Genomic DNA, 18,925 nt, shown 5'->3' with positions numbered 1-18,925 from the left:
GCCTGGGAAGGGCAGATCCTGTTTCTCTCAGCAGATAGGAAAAAGATCTGGTCCTCTTCATCTTGGGCTTGCAAGGAAATGAAATCCATTCCCTGTAGATACATGCCTACAGGCATCCCTCCAGCACTGGGCATCTCCATGATGCCTTCAACTGGCAGAAGATCTCTCTCAGGTCTTGTGTCCAGTCCCCTTTATTGTCATACAACAGGTCATTAAACTCAGCCCTGATCAGCCTTTCATTGCCATCATCACTATCACCAGTTCTGTGGCAACAAGGTTCCCTCTAGTAATAACTAAGCCACTGAACTACCCTTTTCCAGCATATTTGGAATTCAAATGCTGAGCAAATATGTTGGAAATCATACAGAAATTTTCTTTGGTGACTCATCTGACCAGGCACTATGAGAAGCAGAGGCACTGCCCGTCTGCTCCTACCACCACATAGAAATGCCATGTGCAAAAAACAAAAGGGGCAGAAAGAAATTAATAAAGAAAAAGGAGAAAAAAAATTTAAAAAAAATGGAGCTAACAAGAACTTTTCAAACTCCCAAAACACTTCCTCAAAAAAATGGTTTGTGTGTCATGCATGAGCAGAGCTTGGATCACAGAGCTACTTCCACGTCCTGCTCTGCAGTAAGGTGTGGGGAATGCCATGCCAGGAAGGGCATGGGGTAGGCTCAGGGCTTTGCTCAAACTATAAGAAAACTCCTGCTAACCTCAGAAAGTGTGTGCATGTGTGTGAGGGAAAAAAATCAAGCAATGAAAAAACCATCTATTAATTTGAGAAAAAAAGAAAAGGGGAACAAAGAGTGGAGTGTGGGACTGGAGAAGGTCTGTGCTTGATGCCTCCCTCTCTGTGTCCCCCTGCCCCCTCTGGCTCCACAACCCAGAGCCTTTTCAAACATTCAGACTTCTCATTCCTTTGACAATTCTTCAAAGGCTCCAGGATTCGAGGGAACTTCCTGTTTCATCGCAAAACCTCGCTTTCTTTTCCTTTTCCAGACTCTTAAACCCTGCGCTAACGAAGCGGTGTTTGCCGCGTGTCCCACGACCCTGCCTGCTGTGTGACATTAAAGTTACACCACTCAAGGTGTTTTGGTCCTTACAACCCCCTTCTGACCCCCCGAGTTTACAGCAGAACAAAGTCTTGTTAAGCTCAACACTGGAAAACATATTTCCTTCCTCGCATGCCCATAGCGGTTGTTTTAGCATTGTATGGGTTTCGTGTATTATTTTGTTATTGTAGGGTTGCTGGTGACAACTGATCTGCACACATTGCTTTGTCATTGTAGGGTTGCTTTAAAATCCTAGACTCCTGGTCTTAGTTTTATTTATTTTAGGAAAAGGTAGTTTTTAAGGGTTGAATAATAAACATGTTTAAAGGCATATCAAGACAGTGAGATGTGGCGGAGAGAGGAAATCCTGCCAAATCTGGGGCCTTGCGTGCCTGAGCTGTGCCCCTCAAGCATGGCCATGTCCTCGCCTCTGCTCTCCCGTGGCTGCCACGACCTGCAGTCTCCCGGCAGCAGTGACCAACTTCTGACAGGCGGCATTTATGCAGTGCATATTAATGTCGTTGTGAAAACAGCCCAGCATTAACAATTCTCAAAGGCTTGAGTTACTGTAAAAATCTGCACCAGACGTGGAGTTTAAAAGTTCAGATAAAGGAAGAGGTGGAATGAGAAGAAAAGAGTGAGGGGGGTGGAGAGGAGTGAAGTGCTGACTTGAATGATGGCACAGGGCTGATGGCTCTCAGTGTGACAGGCAGGCACCGCCCCAAGCAGGATCCCCAGTGCTGCCAGGGAGCACCTGGAAGGGCTGCTGCAATGGCTCCTGGAACCCTGTTCTCTGTTTGCTAGTGGGTGACCAGGTTGCAGAAAGGATTTTGGAAATCACAAACATTCATCCCAGCACCCACCTCACCTACACCATCCTTGAAACCTCCTAAATTTGATCATTTAGATCAGTGTCAGAGTCCAGTCCCTGACACAACTCAAGGGCAGAGCACAGCAGTGATGGTGCATGGGCCCAGACCCTCACCTTGCCCTGGAATCATGTGTGGGTCTTGTTTTCCTCATCCACTAAGGGAAGGGGGAAACATGAGTGCAAGCAACACTGCGTAGGAGCAGAAACATGCGACAGTGCACCCTTCCCAGCAGAGCATCCAGAGCTCTGTTGTGAAATGAGAGACCAGAGAAGACAATGAAATTAAGGGGAAAGACTCCTGTCAAGCTAAATAATTAAGTCCCAGGGTACATAATTGATGGGCTCTTGATGTGGACCCTAAACCATTTACACGGCTGGTGAGTAACCTGTCTTGTGCAGCTCTGGCATTGCAACAGCGAGGGACAAGCATCCCCTGCAGCAGGGCAGAGCAGGTCACACTGCCTGGGAAGGGCTCTACAGAGGCTTGGCTGAGTAGGGGTGCTCCACCCACTCGCTCCCACCCTTCCCCAGCTGCTGTAAGCGGGTTGCTCACCATCAAGCCATCCCACTTGCCTGGCATTGTGCTTTGGTAGACAAGAGTAGCTCCACCAACCCAGGAAACAGGTTGGACATGGCAGGACAGGGCAGTACAAAAGGGAGGTGCTGCTGTTTCTCTGCCAAGATTTTTCAATCAGCTTCAGCTAAGCACAACCTCAGCTGAATCCTAAACATCAACACAAGCTATCCAGCACCATTGCAACACACACAGTTTTTTTCCACCATCAGGGAGTCAAACAGGGGCTTGCCTATAGCACATGCTCATGCTCTACTGGATACAGATGTCCCTGGCCAGCACTGCTTGGGAGCAGCTCTTTCAAACTGCTCCTTTCCCTGCAGCTATGCTGATCCATGCCCCTAACCCAGAGGGATGGAGCAATCAATACACAAATGAACCGCTGGACTAAATAGGGCCAGTGGGAACAGGGCTGTGCTGTGGACACAGTCCCTGGGGGTTCTCTGCCTGGGCTGAGACAGAGGATGCAGACACTGCAGCTGACTGCACTATCCCATAAGAAAGACATCAATCTCAAAGGCTTTTTCCACTGTCAGTTATCTGCAATGCTCTTTCCTGCCCCATCAGTTTCAGAAGTCAAATGGTACCATGCATTCCTATTCTGGTATTTTTTTCTTCTCTTTTCTTTTTTAATTCCTTTGATCTTTTTACACTCCATCATCAAGAAAAGCTCTCTCTACCCTTCTCATGCCTTCCTGTGACCCTGACACCTGCCTTGCAGGAGCACCAAACATGCCCCAAATCTCCTGGGCATCACCAGCTGCCCAGCCTGGTGACAAGAACATGGAGTAGGAGCACAACCCAGGGTTGTCTGCTGTCATGCAGACTGACCTGGAGAGCAGCATGCTGGCTCCATGCTGAAAAATATCACTGTCCCTCCTAGTTGCCCCCTGCTCCCAGTGTTTTGACAGTCAGCTTGATGGGCTGAGTGTGTTAGCAGACTCACCCAGAGCCCCCGCCACTTCCCCTCCACCCTGTGCCCACCCCAGGCATGCGCCGTCTGCCTGACACTGCCTACAAACTCTATTAGCTTTGTAATTAAAAACAGCTGTAATCTGATCAGGTGGAGATCACGGTTACAAAATGAAGGAAGCCATTAGCAGGAAATGTTGTGGTTCAGGCAGACATCAAATCAGTTTAAAGAGATTGGATTTCATTGTTTTTATACAGTTACTCCATTACTATAATGCACTGGGTCCATTTAAGCGGCTGGCTCGGAGGAGTGCTCATAAGGCAGTAGTGACATCTATGTGAAATGAACGGCATAAACGGCAAACTCTGAGGAGATAGCAGTGAATTTACACCCCTCGCTCTGTGGTGAATATTAACGTACCGGGAGCTGCTGGAGTGGGGTTTACTGGGGGCTGGTTTTCTCTCCTCTTCCTCCAGTCCTCATTGGTGTTGCTGGTGCGTCTGTGGGACTGAGAGAGCCTTCCCAGCGGGGATCAGATCCAAGGACCATTCCTCTTTCCCCCCAGCCACAAACCAAACCACAGGTCCAGTTTCTCAGTAGCAAGGTAGAGTGAGAACTGAAACCACAGCAGCCACATCGCTTCGCTTCCTCCCGGCCTCTTCACCCCTGTGTAAACACCAGCCAGTCAGGACAAAAGCAGGAGAGTAAAATATTTAGGTTCTCACAAGGGATGTTGCCCTTTTCCTCTATTTCCTGCCACAAAAAAAGGGGGAAGCAACCTGTGTTTGAGAGCATTAGACTGGCCCAAGCCCAGTGAGGAGCATGAGGTGGCCCAGAAGCCTTGCTATCAGGAGGGGCTCTCTGCAAAAGCTGCTGGCTCCTGTTTTTAGTTCAATCCTTCCCTGAAGCCCACAGCCAAGATACAGCTTAGATACCTGTAGAAAATCCTACACTGAGAGGCACATGATGGCCTCTGACTTCTGCAAGGCTGATGGTGGCGGCTAGAGGAGGATAGAGCATGGGGGTTTTTATGGTATGTTGGGGTTTGCACAGCATCAGTGGGGGCAAGGCTGTTGAGTTGAGCTGGACCAGCTTGCTGTGAAAAAGCACAGCCAGAAGTAATGTGAGGGAAGGGTCGTGTTCCCCTGATTCCAGCCCATCCTCGGCACCTGTGAGCTCCCTGTGCTCTGAGCATAGGCACCAATTGGTGCCTCCAATTCCTCTCTCAAAAAAAGCCGCCTGTAGTACCACATGGGTACCTGTTCAATGCTTTATAGCTTCCTTCCAGCAGGAAAATGGGGAGGGAGGCATCATGATGCAGCTGGTAAAGGGTCTAATATGAGGAGGGTGTTAAGAAGATGCAAACATGATGAGAGGTAGCTGCCAGGAAGGGAACTGTGACCATGCCATGGTCCTGCCTGAGCAGCGTAAGGACTCTTCAGGCAATACAGAATACAAACACCTCCCTCCCCTTGCCAATCTCCTAATCAGGGAAAGAGATAAAAAGTGCCCTGCAGACAAACGCTTAGGCTGCCTCCTACCCACCACACTGATCTGAGCACATAGAGCCCCCACTCTGGTCAAAACCCTCTTGGTTATTGCTAAATCTCTCTTGGCTAGAAAATGGCTCTGTCATCTTCGTACTAATCCAGTTCCCATGCAAACAGGCAACCTCTTTCCTTCCCTGCCACTGCTTATTCCCTTCGTCTCCTGTCCTCCCCCTCTCCCTTTCCACCCCAAACTGTATCAAATGCATCAAAGCCCAAGTAAATTATGTTCCCTTTGACCTGCTGGCAGCAAGTTCAGCCACAGTACATTAACAGAGCAGAGGCTGAAGTTTCACGGTCAGCAACAGCAGAAGCGGAGGAGGAACTGCAGGCCTTGTCACTGCATTGCTTTTGCCTTTAGAAGCAATGTTTTCAGCCAAGTTCAGTGGTACTCAATGCTGAGGTTTGGGGCTCAGCCTGTATGGGAGAGTGGGGGCAGGAGTTGATTTCAGAGCAGCCCCCACAGCTGCCTGTCCTGGCTGGGTGGTCTGACCCAGTGCTGTGATGGCATCACCTCCCGCTAAGTATCTCTGGAGACAACAGGCTGGACAGGCGTTTTAGGGGCCCATGGGAAGGGCAGAAGATGTGAAACAGTCGGGCTGACTGAATTGCTGCAAACCCCTTTGTGGGTGCAGGTTTACTCTCTGGGGCTCACAACCCACACTGGGCTGATCACAACCTCCTGAAACACTCCCTGCCCTGATGGTTTCCCAGGGCATGGTCTGGGCTTCAGAATTCGTAACACTACATGTGCAATCTGGGCAACTTCGCATGGTTTTGGGTTTGCTTGTAAATGATGCCCATATCTTTGTTGATGATTACTGCTTTAGGCTGAGACTTGCTGCAGGTCATGGAGATCTTTTGGGGGAACACTGTGGGCTCAAGCTGGATAAGACCACTAGTGTCTCCAGTTTCCTACCAGTTGTTCCTGATATCTCTGAAGTTGTGATGCTGAAGATGCTCAGCATCAATGCAAGCCTTGGTGACAGCAGCCTTGGCACCACATGCACAGGAACCTGTGCTGAGAAGGGGAATGAAACTGGAGAAAAATGCCTGCAGCATCTCTGGCTCTTACTCACCAACTCCAAATAAGATGGCGAGGGATGTAAACTGATGTAAACCCTGTTGCTCATAGAGAAACAGAGATGTGCAGGGACTGGCCATCATCTCACAGTGCTGAGGCAGTTCATGCTCTTGTGTCTTGGCTGCAGGGCTGTTTCTGCTGCGACTCTGGGCATCATGCAGAGTTTGGAGCACCCTTCTCTGAAATTGCTGCTATGGCCATGCCAATACCCAAAGAGGCGGCATCAAATCTGGAGCCTGTGAAGACACTGCCAGCAAAATAAATATTCAGGAATATTTTTAGCCTACTCTTGTTCAGAGAGAATTTCTTTGTGTCCTTCTGAGGAGCTCGCCGGATCTTTCATCGGTTTGTTTTTCTCATTAGCCGGCATAAGCTTTGTTCTTATTTAATAAAGATTAGGATCTGCTGCCTCCAGCCCTCTCTTTTTGCTCCTCCATCAGGCCCGTGGGGGCTCAGACTGCAGTGACATGTTTGATGTTAGGCCTCAGATCTTGAAATGTGGGATAGAAGCTGTCGAGGGTCTCACATTTGCTTGCCCAAAAAGCCCCATCCCACATGGCTTCATCCTGGCACTGCCACCCTCTGCAGAGAGCTGTCCTGCAGCAGGATATGGGAAGGAGATGGGACACAACGATTGGGAACCTCTTCCTGGATCATCTAGAGGTTTCCAGGCTCAGCTGGCTTGAAGCATTGCAAAGGTCCTGGTCTGAGCCATCAACAGATAGAGTGGAAGAAAAACAGGGAACAGCTGATACAGCCTGTGCATGAATCTAATAAAATAGGAGACATGCCATAAATGGGGAATGGCTTCTTCCAGCTTCAGAGGTCAGAGAGATGTAACACTCTTTATATATGATTGAATTCTCCTAGTTATCAGAAAAGTAAAATAGCTGCTTTTCTTTCTTGTGCTGAGCCATTCCTCAGAAGGGAATGAGCTTAAAACAACAACCACTATGAACCCAACTGAATTTTATAAACTCCCAGAAGAAGGCAGTGGGGGTCTTCTGAGCTTTGAAATTCTCTGCTGACAGCCCTTACCGTTGTGTGCTGCTCTGGTAGGACTATTAGGGCATCCAACTGGAATAGAGGCTGCTGTGTGCCAGCAGAACACTTCAGGGGCCAGACTGATGCCACATCCCTGGGAAAGGGATAGAAAGGGGCTGAGTTCTGCCCGTGATGAAGGCAGGACCTGTGTCCCAACTCAAGCTCCTCCTTATTCTCCCCACTGCCAACTGCATGGGGCAGCTGGGCCATTGCTCTGCGCCTCAATATAGCCATCCCTGGAGCTAGAGTATATTTACCTTGCAAGAAATACTGTGGTTGTTTACTTGTGGTAATGCATATAATTAAGTTTATACAGATCCAGTGCTATTAATGTTGCTATATGTTAGTGCACTTCTTTCTTAGAGATTTTCATTTTAAAAACCCCCCACCTTTAAACACTCACACTTAGTACGAAGGCTCCCATTCCAGCAGGAGAGCCTGTTTTGCATATGCGTAACTTTGAGGGGGATGAATAACTTCATGGCCAATAACATTTATAGCTTTGCCTTGCACAGGGAGATAAGGGCAGAGGAACGCAGGGCTCCGGGGCAGGAGCTGTTTGCTGAGAGGGGCCGGGAAGGAATCCAGTCCCCACCCTGCCGGAGACTTACCTGCACCCAGGTGCGCAACGGCCGTGGCGCCGATCCCCGCCAGCCCAGCACCAGCCGCTGTGTAAGGCTGGATACCAAACCTCCTAGCTCATTCTGGCATAGCTGGAAGGGGAGGAGGAAGGGGGGACGGGGGGGGAAACAGCAGGGAAGGCAAATTTTAGAAATACTTTTTGAACAGTCACAGTTGTAAATGAACTTACCCTCACCATGTTTGTGTCACTTGTGTTTGCTGCCTGGGGCTGTGTGAGAGCACAAGTTTTCCTGGCATGACTACTCTTGGAAAATCAGCCTCCAATCCATATATGATAGTATTCATCAAAACCACAGTTCTAATTTACATGCGCTGATTTCCATGCCAGAAACCATGCTGCCGTCCAAGCCAGGGATAAAAATGCCACCCTGTGACTTCCCTGCCCAATCACGACCAACCAGTGCACTTCAAAACTCAAATATTTTCCAGGGATTGTTTGAAACCCACAGTTTAGAAATAGAAGATCTTCCCCAAATTTATGTGGTGGCTCAGCACCATGACTGCACTCGGGGAGGTTTCCTGATAGGTATTTCCCAAGACACCACAAAGAAAAACAAACAAAGCCTTGAGAACTAAATCTTTCAGATCCACAATTTCTTAAATATTCTTCATTCAAATTTTTTCTCTTGTTTTCTCAAGAGTTCATGATTCTCTCACCATGCTATAGAGATGTACTCACAGGTCACCAATGCACAGGGAGGAACCTGGCCCTTTTAAACCCCTTCTGCCCTGGCCAAAACCACAGAGAGGTTCTCCTTCCTCTCCCGGTCCTGAGCACAGCCCAGTGACCTGCTTCCTCTGCTCCAGCCACTGCTGTGCTCTGTGCAATGGAGCAAAGGTTGGTGTGGTGGAGACAGAGCCCTTAATAAAGATAAAATCTATTTCTAATGTCTATAAAAACCAAACCCAAATTCCCAGTTACTTCAACGTGAGCTGTGGAGATGGAGTAATGGAGAATGGAGTTATTTATTAATAGAAGGGTATTTCAGTAGAGATGGGAGGATGTGATATGGACCAAATGGAGACATTTACAGAAATAATGCTCAGGAGGTTTTACCCAGCTTGGCCAGGTGTCTCAACACCATGTCCTAGGAACAGTTGTCTCCCATTCCTTGAAAAGAGTGTTTGGGGAAGCTGCATGCTCACAGAGCCCTGCCATCACTCAACCTGTATCCCTCAGACCTGGTTCTCTTTTCCATCTCGAAGTGAAACCAGAAGAACAAGCATGGAGGGCTGTCCTGTTCTTGCTGCATTTTTTGGGAAGCAGTGTGACACTAATACATTGCCCCAGCTCAGACTCTCCCCCACACCCCACCCAGGGCATAGGGAGCCACAACCCCTTCAGCACTCTCTTCACCTTTACCTGCCTGGGCACGGAGCTCCAGGGTCAGGAGCCTTAAAAATTGCACGAGACCCCACTCAGATTCCTACCGCTGCCTCCTGCAAAATTCATCTCCCTAAATTTCTAGCTGAAGCCTTTTCAACACACACCTCTGCCCTCGCTTGGCAAGTAAACAGTGCCGAAATTCCCACCTGCCTCTCCCTTGCAGCCCCTTCTGGAGCGGCTCATTAGCCATGCAAATAAAAAATGCTCTGAGAGCCCGATGGCCAATTCCCCCCCTGCACTGGCAAGGAACGACAATTCACGGGGGTCTTCAGGGAGCTGGGACGGAGGGAGGGAGGAACGCGGCACAGCGTGGCTGCATGTGGCAATCAAGCTTTCCCACCGCCACCCGTCCCCAGGGAGCATCCCCGCTCCTGTTGTGGAGAACCAGCGGCGTCTCTCCCTCCACCTTGTTAATCCCCTTTCACTGTGCTCCCGCGCTCCACTCTCCACCCTGACCCCCCAGGAGCCCTGGGAAAGCAGCGCCCAGTCCTCGCTGCCCCTTCTCCTCTCTGCCTCACTGGGAAGCGGCGCGGGGAGGGGAGGGGGGGAGAAGGGGAAATGTGCGTTTTCTTAATTGATTTTGGTGAAAAAGGCAATCAGCCGCCGCACTGTCAAATTAATTAGTTCCAGAGCTATTTGCAGTTATGAGCCACGTAAGATTAGTGGTCATTGCGTTTTGGTGCTAGGGAGCGGCGGGGGGAGAAGGTTTTATAAGCCTTTTTTGCTCTTCTAGCCTTCCTTAAAAACACAGTAGAAAATAAAAAAAGACCCCTGGCCCCAAGGCCAGCTCCTGTCCTGCCTCGCACAGAGGATGGGCCAGTTTGGTCCCTCTGACATTCTCTGTCCCACGTTGAACAAAGCGAGCACTTTGCTGCAGCTCTGGCCAGGCTCTCCCCTCCTTGCAAGGGCTGGCCGTGTTCTCAGTGTCACACCGCTGCCATCCCCGCCTAAACGTGGTGGCAACACCAGCTCCCACATCCCCGTCAAAGTGTGAGGCTGGACGGGCAGACACACCGGGTATCACCCCCGGCGATGCTTGGCCCCTTTTGTCCCCTCTTGCCCTCCCTCCTCAGAGTGCAGAGTGGGCAGAAGGCTGGAGGAGAGGCTCTGAAACCCCGGGGTGCGGCTCACGGGGCTCAGATCCCCGATTAGATGGGAACGCCTGCTGCAACCTGATAACGAGGCAGCATCTGACAGGGAGGCTCCGGCAGCTCTCCCTGAGTCGAACAGCGCCTATTGTTTCAGGAGATATTACCCCGCACACATGCTTACATCTGGATATCGATAAGCGTGCCTGTTTATGCATAAACACAGTACAACATGCAGCCACATACCTCTGCATTCCTCCTTCCCTCCCTCCTTTCCCCCCCTCCCCTTATTCCTTTATCTCCTTCTCATCTGCTCTTGCCTGTTAAACGTTATCTCTGCTCCGCATTCAGAACCGAGTCCCGGGAAAGGGCAGTTCTGGTGGGTCACATAAATTGGGTGCTGGGGAATGGCAAATATTTCAGGTGAATTTCCAAAGTTTTCAAGGATCTGGGTGGAGGGAAGCAAGGCAAGACAGTCTTGTCAGACCAAAACACTGCTAAATAGACTCCAGCCAGGGTAGGAAAATGTGGGATGGTTTGGCCAATGTATGCAGTGTGTTTCTGAGTCTGCTCAGGCAGGACCACTGTCTCTGGGCATGCACCCTGAGCTTCATCTGCCCAGCCATGCTCCCAGGCAGTAAACCTGCACACACAGCCCTACATTCGCACGTGCTCTTGTGGCATCAATGCCACATCTACTGCAAGTCAGATCAAAAAGCAAAACAGCAGAAAAGTGGATTTTACAGTGATTAAAAATTGTTTTAAAAATGTAACCTCCCCTTTTCCTATTGCTAATTAGGTAAAAGAAGGTCTGAAAAATGATCAAACACCAGATATACACAACACCACCCTCAGCACCTACAGCTGCCCTCAGGAGCTGGAGCCACACAACCATCCCTGAGACAGAACACTGCTGAAACTGTCAGCTCCAGGCCTGGACCTTGGGACATGGGAAACCTCCAGCAATGCCATCTGGGAGGCCCAAACCACTTTCTTCAGAGAAACATGAAAGGAACTTGAGGACCTGGCTTCACTGAGAGTCTGGTGTGTATTACTGCAAGCACTGCCTTTGGCCCCTGTGCTGGACCCTAAAAATGAGTCCTGGTGCCCAAAAGAAGGCTTGGTACTGACCCACACATGCCATTGCAGTCTGGGGCTTAACCTGAGCCATCCAAAAGCACAGCCTGCCCCAAGCACCGACCCTTGAACACTTGCACAAGGATGGGAACCCTCAAGGCCTTCACCAATCAACTGCCGAGCTCACTCCTCCACACTTACTGCGTACTGGGGGCTTGGTGCACTTGACTGGGGAGAAAGTCATCCCATGGCATCTTCTGGTGTCCTCCCAGGATTTGTCTCCAGCTATCCTTGCTCAGACCATGTCACAAGCTTTGCTGCCAGCAGGTTGGCACTGGGCACTGCATCCACACATCGGCTTCAGCTGGGTCTCCCAGACTAAAAGCTGTGTCCTTGGCATGGGCTGGACCAATCCTAGGAGCAGGCTGGTTTCCAGCTCTCCATCCTCCTAGGAAAAGAGGGAAAAGCACGTAATGACAAAGGCGCTTACAACACCTAGGCAATTTATTTAAGGAACTTTGTCCTGGACAAACTCAGTGACAACCATGACCCAGCTGTAGGAAACTAATCACAACTCACACCAGAATCAGCTCGACACATTAACCGCTCCTCCAAGCAGCCCTCCTCAGCCCTCTGCTTAGAGGGGTCACCCAGCTCCAAGGTGGGGGACACAAGTGGCATGAGCTGGTCCAGCACCAGCACTGGTTTCTGGGCTGAAGCAGCGGCAGGGAGTCCATGCCTGTACATAAGCAGCAAACTCACTGTGTGCACAGGCAGGATGGCATCTCCAGCCGGATACACTGGGAGCCAGGCAGGGCAGAAGGGCTCTCTGGAGAGCAGGGGTTTGAGCAACAGGAGCAAGGACAACTCATGAGCCCAAGGCAGTGTGGCTGCACTGCATGTAAGCTCTCTGGAATGGGGCTGTATACTGAATTTATGAGCTCTTAAGTCATCACATTTACAATTTATATTCTCCAGTCTTTTAATCTCAGCAATAAACTCGGACTAAACCTTTGCTGAGGCAGTGTGGAAATTTCACTGTTCCTGGCAGCCCCATGTACAAGGTGCCCATAGGCAGGAGCAGAACAGGCTTCCTGACAGCTTTAGCAGGGGCTCTTCTCCCTTCTTTACTCCCAGTAAAGTAATCCGTAATTTATCAGTCCCCCACATGCTACATGGGTCGTTCAGGCCCCCCTTCTTGCATGTAGGTATAACACACTAGCAAATACCGGAGGACAAACACTTAACATGGCCCCTTACCACCCCTCCTACCTTCTAGAGAAAGAGACTGCTTCTTTTAATCAAGGGGCTTCAGGTCTATGTGCAAATCACGAAGACCCTCACCTAAGTCATGTACCACGCTGGACTCCCCCCTTCCACTGCAAACCAGAAACACTGGTGCATTTTTATCCACCCACAGTTGCTTTACTTCAGAGGTCCACATCAGCAAAACTATGTCCAGAAGTTTTCCTGCTGGAGTGCTGGCTCTCAACAGGGACTAGTCTCCAAAGCAAATACCTTCTTTACAAACAGGCCTAAAACTGAGATGAAACTAGCACTAGTAAAGCTACTAATGGAATCAGGCCCTCCCCCTTTGGACGAACCCCACACTTTCAGAAGAGGGTGGCATCATTTCTGCAGAATGCTTGAGTGGCCTCAAATAACACACTGAACTGTCAGGCACAAGCCCAAGTGATGGCGTGAGCCAGCACTGAAATAATGAGAAGCTGATCTACAGCTTTTCCCCTCTGGTTTATTAAATGAATGCTCCACATACCACTTCCCACTGACTGGAGACAGAGAGAAAATCCCAGAACAGTAACTCATCATCCTTTCTTCCCCTGAGAAGATTCAAGGCCGTGGCTATGTATGGATGTTGTGAAGTGATAAAGTTGCTGTGGCTTCACGAGTTACCACACATCAGCTGAACTGTGCCATCTGACCATGCTCCCGGCTCCTTGCAACTGGGTGGTAAAACATGTTCGCTCACGATGGGGCTGGAGCAGGTACACCATCGGCAGGCTCCAGATAAGCACACTCTGCTGATAAGCAGTGCCTCATTAAGCCCCAGGACTCAACGGCTTGCAATGCAATCCTTGGCCCAGAAGTCCCTCCTCTTTTCAAGACGTAGCCCTCAGTCACGGAACTAGCAATGGGAAACCGCCCTGGGAAAGCGGTCAATACTGAATTAATTCCTGGGTGCAGCATGGAGAGGACGGAGCGCCAGGGACCATGCCAAAGAGGAGGAATGGTGGAAGGACCGGCCAACTGTGTTGCTGAGCACAACTTCAGCATAGCCATGTCTGGACAAGGATACTGCAGATGACATGTGGAGATGACCCTGTCAATGAAACCAAAGTGCTTCGAATTCTGCAGGGGTCAGAGTCCATGGACAAAAGTTACAGCAGCATTTGGACTTTCCAAGACTGGAGCAAGGTCTTGCCCCAGGCATGGTGAATGATCTAACACAAAAAACATGTCAGGCCCACTACTGACTCCACTAAGTAAGACCAGGCCTCCTCTTTGACTTCATACCTCAAAAAAGAGGTCTTGTGAGGTTCTTGTGCTTCCCCACCATCACTCAGAAGAGCTATTTCTTTTCTTGCCTGAACCTTGGGTTTAGTCTCAAACCCCAACCTGAGTATCAGAAAAGCTGGATAAAGACCCAGCTCCCTGGATCTTCTTTCAACTCTTGTGTCCCAGCATCTGGGCATCTGTCCCAGCCAGCACTCCACAGAATAACCCCAACTCCCACCCCACAGCCAACCTTTGTGCTGAGCCTGACACATGGGATCAATGCACAGGACATGCTGACTCTCCATCCTGCCCATGGAGTGGGGAATCCATATCATTTAAACCTTTTCTGCTCAACATTCACAGCTGCAAAAGCAGCAGGCAAACTCCTGACCTCCCAAAACTTAGCACCAGGCAGCTACCCCTCTCTCCTCTGCTCCATCCAGACTCTCTTGGGATGGCAGCTACACACATTCATGACAGCTTCTCCTTACCTAGCCATTGCTTTTGTATTTTGAGAGGTGAGGAGACATTCTTCAGGGCAAGTTTGCTATTTATTTTTCAATCTTGTTCTGAAATCAAACAGGTCCCTCTCTTACGCCCCAGCAGGAGATCGGCCCAATGCGCCCATCCCTGGCCGTGCTCCCCGGGAACACGGCTCCGAGGGTGAGCACAGCATCCCCTCCAGCAGGGCTGCCCCACAGGGGGGCATCTGATGACAGTTTGACTGGTGGAGCGAAGCACGACTCGTGTTTGTTTGGATAGTCGAAGAACTTGGAACAAATGTCTCTGACTTGTTTGGCTTAGATAAAAGGACTGCAGCCTTGCCACAGAGTCAACGGGGCTGGTGAGAAACCACTCATGTAGAACCCCTCTGCCCTCAGACTCTTTTAAAACAGAAGAAAACATAATAATAATAACAACAACAACAACAACAATAATAATAATAATAATAATAATAATTGTTTAGGTTGGAAAAGACCTTTAAAATCATTGACTACAACTGTTAACCCAGTGCTGCCAAGACCACCACTAACCCATGTTTTTCAGTGCCACAACTACATAGCTTTTAAATACCTTGAGGGATAGTGACTCAGTCACTGCCATAGACATCAGCCTGCTGCAGTTATTTACAGTCCTTTCCATGAAGAAATTTTTCCTAATGTAATAAATAATAATAAAAAATAATAATAGAAAAATATTTGCACAACTTGGAGGCACTCAATCCCTTCTGTACTAGGGCTCATTGGAGTGCCAAGAGTAAGGTCAGGGTTTGAGGCTGCACAGTTGGGGTCACCTGTGGTCTGGGTGACCAAAAGCTTGGGACATTTTGCTACCTGGTGTCATTTGTTTTGCTCCCCATCCTGACCTGACTGACAATCCCTGCCCTCGCAGACCCAAGACTTGGCTGGGAGTGAAGAGCAGGCTGGACATGGCAGTGCCTGGAGCAGGGAAGTGGGGGGGACAGGGACTGCTGCATCCACATCCATCTGGCATACTGAAACAGCAAATGAAGGAAAAGGAAGGAGGAGGTGGGTAGAAAAGAAAATCCCAAAGATCCTCGGATAATAAGCACCATTAAGGTTAGTCTGTCTCATGATTGTTTCTTATTAAAAAGAGACTGTACTTTATCTGTGCAGGATATGCTGTTTGGATGAGGGAATTAGCAGAGTGACTGCCTCCATATCATCTAATTAGCAAAAATGTTGATAAGCAGATACAATCACATATGATTAGGATCCTTTTAAAAAGCCACTCCATTAATTAAATAGACAGAAAGGCCGCCTCCAGCCCTCGCGTGCCACTGATTAGAATACAAATATTTACACTAATCTCACCTCCATCAGCCATGGGACACTTTTGAGTATTTTTAGTGACATCAGATTACTATTGATTTTCATCCCCAATGTCAGACCATTTTGTTAGTATCTGAAAGTGCTGCCTTCAGTTTCGGATGCTTTAAATCATGTTAAGGGTTTATCTTAATGACGCTGCTGATAACCACTGTTCAGGTCACTCGTACTTTCTCTTCAAAGAACACAGTCTGGGCTGGTTTTTATTGTTTGTACTTGAGATTTAAGATACGAAAAACATTTCTCATTTCAAAGCCTTGGTTTCTAGGGATGGGACTGCCAGGATAGTTTGGGTCTAGTTACTTGGTGTGTGCACGTCTCATTTCTCCCTGCCTCTCCTTTCTTTTTTCCTTGCAAACCCTTTTTGCTCACAGCAGTGGTCTGTCTTGAATGGCTGCTAATCTCTGATGCCTGCTGCAGGCAGCAGACAGACAGGCAGTGAGCATCCCCCGTTCAGGGATGACAGGAGAAAAACACTCCCTACTTTTCAGATGGGTATGATGCACTAAATCCAAGACAGATAACCCAGTGCGCCAGCCAGTCTGAGATGGGCTCTCATCATCAAAAGCAAATAGGGGAAGAGATGCTTTGCAAAGACACAGCATAAAGCAGGGTCACCTCCTTCCTTCTGTGCACAGTCCCACTCCCTGCAGTAGATAACTGGCCTGGGACCCTCTCCAAGAGACTTTTCAGATGTCCCCTTTTCCCTTCTGGGTAACAGAGAGGAGGAACAGCAATTCCTCTTGAAATTTCTGCCAAGCATCTGCGCATGGACCACGCTGGCAGTGGCTAAGAGCTGTTGACACATTTTAGGGACTTGTGGGTAGTAAGCTTGGATCCCCCTCAAGTCCAATGGACAATCTTAAAATACCACTAGCCCAAATAAACAAGTCCCTTTGGTAAAGATTTCAAGCACACCACTACAGTGCTGAGCTATGAAGCCTTAGCTGTCCCCTCAGTGTAGAAGACCTCTTTGGGATGCCTTGGGATTGCGAAGAACCCTCTGAGTTGGAATGGGCAGCAGCAGCTTGCTGCTGGGCCCAAAATACTTTCACCATTGCTACAGAAAAATAATTCACGTGGCACAACCACCCTGTAACTAAGAAAATTTCTTCTGTGCCAAAAGAGACAAAAGCTAAATTCTCCCCAATGAGGTGAGCCCACAGGACCACAAGCTCCTTTGTTGCTTTGTGCTTCCTTCAGCTCCAGCCTCCAAAAGCAACTTCTACTGCCCAAATATGACAAATACCTCCATACTACTGGCCCATCACTGACCAGTGAGAACACCAGCAATACAAAGACCTTCCCCAGTGCATCAGCTCAGTCACCTTCCTCTCTCTGCCGTATTGCTTTCTCCAGGCTGACATGGTGCCCCTTTCCTTCATGGCCCCACACATATGATGTATGTTAGGACAGCAGCCAGCTCATACGCTGCACATATGCTCTTTGGTCTGGCCGGCTCTTGACTCCTTCCCAAAGTGTGGGATAATGGAAAAGAGGGCAGTGATCTGCAACACATGCTGCTATTAGTAGGTGTTTATGACACTGTGTTACAGACAGATGAGTTCTCATTACTGGCACTTCTTTGGAGACCTTCTTCATGCAACAATTCCCTGTGAGGATATTGTATTTCCCACAGGAACAGCAAATCCAGGGAACAGAAACAGATGCAGGCTAACCCTGGACTTGATCATCAAAGTTCAGCTCCCCAGGCTGAACTTGTCTGATAAGAACCACAGGAACAAGGAGGAGAAGCTGAGAAGAAATTCAAAGAAATTTTGGAAGCACACGAGGTTTTGTCTGACCCTCAGAGGCAATCGCTCTATGACGAGTCTGTTGAGGAGAGCAGAGTCCACAGAGGATTACAGTGGCTTCTTTGGTTCTCCTCATGTATTCTCCCATCAAGAAGAGTTCTTTGGAGGAAGGGATCTGTTTGCATATATTTTCTGGAACCCCTTTGACATCAGAATCAGTGGTGAAAACCAGCACAGTACAAAGTGGAAGAGGAGGAAGCTCCAGCCCTTACTTCCTCTAAGGAGTCATTTATGCCGTGGAATTCGTTCAGTCACAGGAAGATCCCCACCTACACCTTTAGTGAAACCACAGTTGGGCCACATGGACCCACAACAATAGTAAGCTATACTAAAGTGATCAATGGCAAGGCAATCACCACCTGTCTAATCTTTGAGAATGGTCATGAGAGAAAGGAAGCGGAAGAAGATGGTCTGATGAAGTCTGTGAAAATCAATGGGACAGAGACCCTGAATTCTTTATGTTGCCAGCACAAGCATTAACTGCAAGCTGTGGGACAGGTTCTCATAGCTCAACAGATGGGATCTACTGCAAGCAGTATTAATAAATGCTGAGTTCATGGCACAACCAATGCAGATTTTTCAATGGTTGGGAACAAGCACTTCACAGGTAAAGATATGGTTATGCTAACTAAAGAGTGGAACTCTACTAAGCCTGTATGAGGATAGATAGTGCTTGTTAAGCTAATAGGTATCACAGATACATGTGAAAGCAACCTTGCTGGTTTGCCAAAGAGACCAAGTTGATTAATATAGCAAGAGAAGACAGCCTGGTTCATGAACAGGTAAGAGAACTTTATGGCAAGTTATAGGTCCCCTTCCCACTCTTTGAAATGCCAATGTTGAAGTCTACTAGCTGAAAGAATAAAGTATTGTGTGGCCCTCATACACAACCCTGAGATTTAAGTGAATATCCTATCTTTGTTTTGTCAGAAGATGCATATTCATCAAAAAAAAGGTTTTGTACACTGGCAAGAAGGTAGGTGAGGTTCAGTGGAAAATGCAGAGCACAGAGGACAGGGAATGGCATAGGAAAATCAGAGGAAGGAAAACAATGTAATTCCTCAGACTGTAAAAGAAAATTGGGGCTTCCTTGAGAATGCCCTGCAAATTATGACCAAAGATCCTGAGAGAAGGGTTTGAAAGTGAGCAGGGAAAAGGTGAATTTGGTTCTTGAACTGGGAGAACCTATATTCCCTCTTTGCTTGGAGTTGTTCAAACACAAAGAGCTAAATCTAAACCATGAGCCAACAGATTCCAGGGGGCTGATTTTAGCTCCCTCTTTGTGCAAAGCTGGATGTGGGGACTCAGATGGTGCTTTACCATCCTTATTGTCTTGCTCACAGCTGCAAGAGCCAGTTCACAATGCATTTCTTGCACAGCCTGCCAGAACACTGCTTTCGTCCTCCACTGAGCTAAGGAACGCACTCCCCATGTTTCCACCCTCCCCTGTGCTGACATGAAC

General features: G+C 48.7%; 1 protein-coding gene across 1 annotated transcript; it reads left to right on the top strand.

Moving 5' to 3' along the window:
* The first annotated feature begins 17,209 nt into the window (after positions 1 to 17,209).
* DNAJB8 (DnaJ heat shock protein family (Hsp40) member B8) lies at positions 17,210 to 17,943 on the top strand. The gene is given in 4 exon segments (XM_050313283.1): positions 17,210 to 17,398; positions 17,401 to 17,507; positions 17,509 to 17,677; positions 17,680 to 17,943. Coding segments are annotated over 4 exon segments (729 nt in total).
* The last annotated feature ends 982 nt before the right edge of the window (positions 17,944 to 18,925 follow it).

This window comes from Myiozetetes cayanensis, unplaced genomic scaffold (genome assembly GCF_022539395.1).
Source record: "Myiozetetes cayanensis isolate MyiCay16 unplaced genomic scaffold, myiCay2020 scf18, whole genome shotgun sequence".
Classification (NCBI taxonomy): Eukaryota; Metazoa; Chordata; class Aves; order Passeriformes; family Tyrannidae; genus Myiozetetes; species Myiozetetes cayanensis.
Note: the sequence above shows the minus strand (reverse complement) of the source record. Positions and strands in the feature narration are given on the sequence as shown.